The sequence below is a fragment of the Cupressus sempervirens genome, chromosome 8 (genome assembly GCF_028749045.1).
Source record: "Cupressus sempervirens isolate cs-2001-9-10 chromosome 8, ASM2874904v1, whole genome shotgun sequence".
Taxonomy (NCBI): Eukaryota; Viridiplantae; Streptophyta; class Pinopsida; order Cupressales; family Cupressaceae; genus Cupressus; species Cupressus sempervirens.
This window is the reverse complement of record NC_143125.1, coordinates 217,612,472-217,616,573: the sequence shown is the minus strand read 5'-3', so window position 1 is coordinate 217,616,573 and position 4,102 is coordinate 217,612,472. Positions and strand designations below refer to the sequence as shown.

The 4,102-nt window shown below is 33.9% G+C and overlaps 1 protein-coding gene and 1 pseudogene across 1 annotated transcript; both read right to left on the bottom strand.

Annotated features, from left to right (window-relative positions):
* Nucleotides 1–212: 212 nt before the first annotated feature.
* On the bottom strand, nucleotides 213–827 carry LOC149542275 (uncharacterized). The gene is made up of 2 exons (XM_089795710.1): nucleotides 515–827; nucleotides 213–334 (listed from the first exon to the last, which is right to left on the bottom strand). Exons 1-2 carry the CDS (start codon nucleotides 825–827, stop codon nucleotides 213–215), a joined length of 435 nt encoding a protein of 144 aa, XP_089651836.1.
* A 62-nt stretch (nucleotides 828–889) lies between these two features.
* LOC149542274 (hypersensitive-induced response protein-like protein 2 pseudogene) lies at nucleotides 890–1,522 on the bottom strand (annotated as a pseudogene).
* Nucleotides 1,523–4,102: the final 2,580 nt, after the last annotated feature.

Below are 4,102 nucleotides of genomic sequence, written 5' to 3'. Positions count from 1 at the left end.
TAGTCCCTTCCAAGTCGATTCAATCTAAAAATGGCTAAAGATCAATCATGTAATTTTGAAGTGCATGTAAATTTGATGGGATAAACATATAAATAATTTAGATGCTCTATCCACCATTTGAGATCTACACCCTGTGGCCTGCAGACTCTGAATTTAGAAAGAGATGAACTCTCAAGCACTCTATTGTTTGATGAACATCCACTCCAAGATACCTAAACACAATCTCTTTCATTTTCCATATTGCCACCCTCAATCACATAGTCACCTAGTACCAAAGCACCTGACATTGTTGCTTGAATAGTGCTTATTACACCATCATGGTCACATTGTCGCTCTAGTCTTCACCAGTTCCTTTGATGATCAATATCTATTTCTTATGGCCAAGCTTGTGGATGTTCATGCCTTGAATTCTTCCTAAGCTCTTCATAAGGTCCCACAAATGAGCATGAATCCTGTGAACAACTCCTTATCTTTGCATTTAAATATTTACAAGCTACTTCCACAACTGTCTAACCTTTAACTTGACCCCTATAGAGAGGGCAAGCTAACTCTGGTGGTTCACATTTTTCTCGTGGCCTGTTTAAAACTGTATCCATAGGGGAAGATAAATCTTCTTCTACAAACACATCTTCACTATCTAAAACTAGTCTTGGAGGACCAAACCCCTCAAAATCTAGAGGAATTATATTTATTGATGAAGATTTTGAATATGCCTTCCTAAATTGATCAGGGTAATTGGAATGCCTATAGCTAGTCATACACATGTAAGGGTGACATCCTTTATCATGTGATGAGCATAAAAGAAGAACATTGTGAGGGAAGTCCATATAGATAGCACATGTAGCATCCTCCCAATCCGTTTTTAAGGAGATGTCATGATTCTCTATTTCTAATGCCTCTTTATCCTGAGTGATATTGGGTAAGTAAGGAGCCACCTTGGATCTTCTACCAACCAACTCATGGTGAATTCTTGTCTTAGGAATTTTATATTATTACCTACCATAAACATGTACTTTGATTCTACTTCTCCTTCTGTACTCTTGATTTGCAAAATTTTCTCTTCATATTCCTTTTCTTGTGTTTCTACCCTCATTCTTGCAGCCACATTTATTTTATTCATTGCTTTCTTCCCCAGAACATCAAGTTCTATGTCAACAAGTGTTTACACTATCACATATCCATAGTTTGAAATAATCTTTTCACATTCATCTTCAAAAACTCTAGCAATCATGTTGTTTTTTTCAAAGACATCATTGAGATTCATCTTTGGGATAGTAGAATGAATAACATCAAAAACATATACCTAAACTTGTCCCTTTGTGTCACTCAATTTATAAAAGGTATCAATGGTCTTTTTTGCAAGAATATGGTATTGATCAGAGGCAAGCATAGTCACAAAAAAAATATCCTTGGTCTTTGTTTCACATTTGATATCTAGTTTCCAAATTCTCAAAGATAGATGGCTTCCAGTTTGGGTTCCAATGACCCAAGGCATCAAATAGTGCTCTGGCTCTAGCAACATTCTGTGTCGTAATTGAAGTTGGCCATATTCTCAAATTTTTTATTGTTGTTTCATAGGTACATTTAATAACTAGAATTTTGTGTAAAGGATAATCCTGTTGTCCTAAAAAAATGATACAATCATATGACATCCATTTGACAACTCCAACATATAACACTGAACTATGAATATAATAGCCAAATATTTCCTTTTTTCCAAAAGGATTAAATACTCCAAATCTGAAAAAATATTCACATAAATGTCCATGCCTGTAGAATCTATGTTCAATCCATTCAAGCCCCAATTGGCAAGGAGGTCAATTATAAAATTCCCTTCCCTGTAGATATGAAAAATATGACAAATTTTAAATGAGTCCAAGGTATCCCATATATTAGACATGATATATTTGATTCTCTAGTTAAGATTTTTTCTATTAATGCAAGCATTGGTGATAAGAGACAAATTGCCTTCCATTTGAATCTTCTAGATCCATAGTTTTTTAGCAAGAATCAATCCATGAAGTAAAGCATCCACCTATGAATTGGTTACATCCACATTTGTTAGCCATGATGGAGTTGTCAACCCAGTTCAAAGAATTGTTGTGAAACTTAGAGTGAAGGAGCTTTAGGAGAAGCATGTTCTGCTTGCAATAGGTGGTGGCTACTGTGGCTCTTCAGGCTACTGATGTTGTCTATTAATGACTAATTTCCCAATGCCATTTTCAGAATCATCTTTTGTCTATGGTCTGAAATATCAACATGTGTGGTTCTTGGGTTTTCAATTTCTTTTAGCAAGCCCATATATATCTCCAAGTAGATTGTGTAACTAGATAAGTTATGGTAAATTGAATACTAGTTCTAATATACTTTCCCATATAGACAACATGAATGGCATTATTTTTTTTGTTACCTCTATAACTATTTGCATTTAGCTTAGCTCCAACATAAGAGGCACCAATAGAACCCCAACTTGTTTGAATTGTGTGTGTGTGTGTGTGTGTGTGTGTGTGTGTGTGTGTGTGTGTGTGTGTGTGTGTGTGTGTGAGAGAGAGAGAGAGAGAGAGAGAGAGAGAGAGAGAGAGAGAGTCTGCAATGCTCAAAGCTTTCATTGATAGGTTCATCTCAAAATTGTTGTATTTTAATCCTTTCCATAGTCAAGTATCATTATTGCTACAAATAATGGAAATATTGTATTACAAAGATCCCTCTCAAGAATTTCAAATCACCACATTACCCAAAAAATAATGCATAAAATACATAGCATTTATGCTTATTTCTATGTTAATCCTCCTTCAAACTGTCTACAATGCAAAATTTCTAAACCTATATACTATATGATTCCTAGAAAGGTTAAACACACAACCAAATCATCATAGCATAATAAAAAAAAATATGATTATTTTTGTCCTTCAAACTACCTTAAGTTGCTGACACATATGTTATATCGGCATCAACCTAACGATAATTCTGTGAACTAACTACCTTTAAGGATTTTGATTAAATAGAGATTACTTACAAAGTGTTGACAAGGAGTTGATTTAGATCTATAAGAAATTATATCAAAATATCAATCAATTGGTTTGCTAAGGAATGTTGTTCATGGGGTGAGCATGGATGATGTTCTATGAATACCTCCATACTAGTATACAGTGGGGCTCTTGAATGACTATTTTTTCATAATCTTAGAAGTCAAAGGTTTTTAATGATTTTTTTTTACTTTCTTCTATAACTACAACTATTGTGCTACTATGTATTGAAAACTAATGTTGCGTGGCAGTAATCTACTAGGTTGGGATCAAGTCAAGCTTGCAAACTTTTTCTATAATCATATATCTGATACCAAGGATCTTCCTATGGCAAAAAATAAGTTTGACTGAGCTATAGATAAATCCTTGAAAGTCTCTTTCACCTATTGGGAAGTGAACATTTGTAACATAATGGGTGCAATATCATTTCTTGAAGCCATGTCTACCTAATTTTCTAAAAAAAATTGCCATGGATTATGCTTAATGTTTTTGTTTTTTTTTTCAAGACTAATTTTTATATCTTCTAAAGTTAAATCCTTATATGAGTTTGATCAATTTCTTTTTTTTTTCCACAAATGATAACATCACTTGATGTAAAATTTAAATGTAAATTTTGGATTTGGCATCTTAGTTGTTGTATAAGATCCTCATAATTGTGTAGCTACCATGGAAATTAGTTGGTAGGGAAAACTTTACACCATCTTAGCATGCAAGATTGAATATTTTTTGCATGAGTTAGTCGGTAACGACAAGCTAGATCAAGTAATATTGACCTAATGCAGGAGCATCCAGAGGTATAAGGGCAATCCTGTGTCACCCAAAAAAATGTACTTAGACTTAGTTTATGTTTCATTTTTTTTCATTTTTGGATACCCATTTGGGTCAAATAAAGGTTCCAACTCTCACAGTTCCACTATCAGTGTTCTCGGATAGAGTATTTGAACACCTTGGGATACGTATAAATGCCAAAAAAAAATAGGAGTATGTAATTGAGCCATCATATTGGTGAACTATGAGGTGTAAATTGGCCAGATGAGTGTAATTGCAATTTAGAGCATTCTAGAAAAAGAATCAGG

Coding starts and splice junctions, on each gene's coding strand:
- LOC149542275 (XM_089795710.1), bottom strand. CDS start 827: ATGGACTTCCCTCACAATGTTCTTCTTTTATGCTCATCACATGATAAA. Junction 335..514: donor CTATAGGGGTCAAGTTAAAG/GTTAGACAGTTG, acceptor GGTGAAGACTAG/AGCGACAATGTGACCATGAT.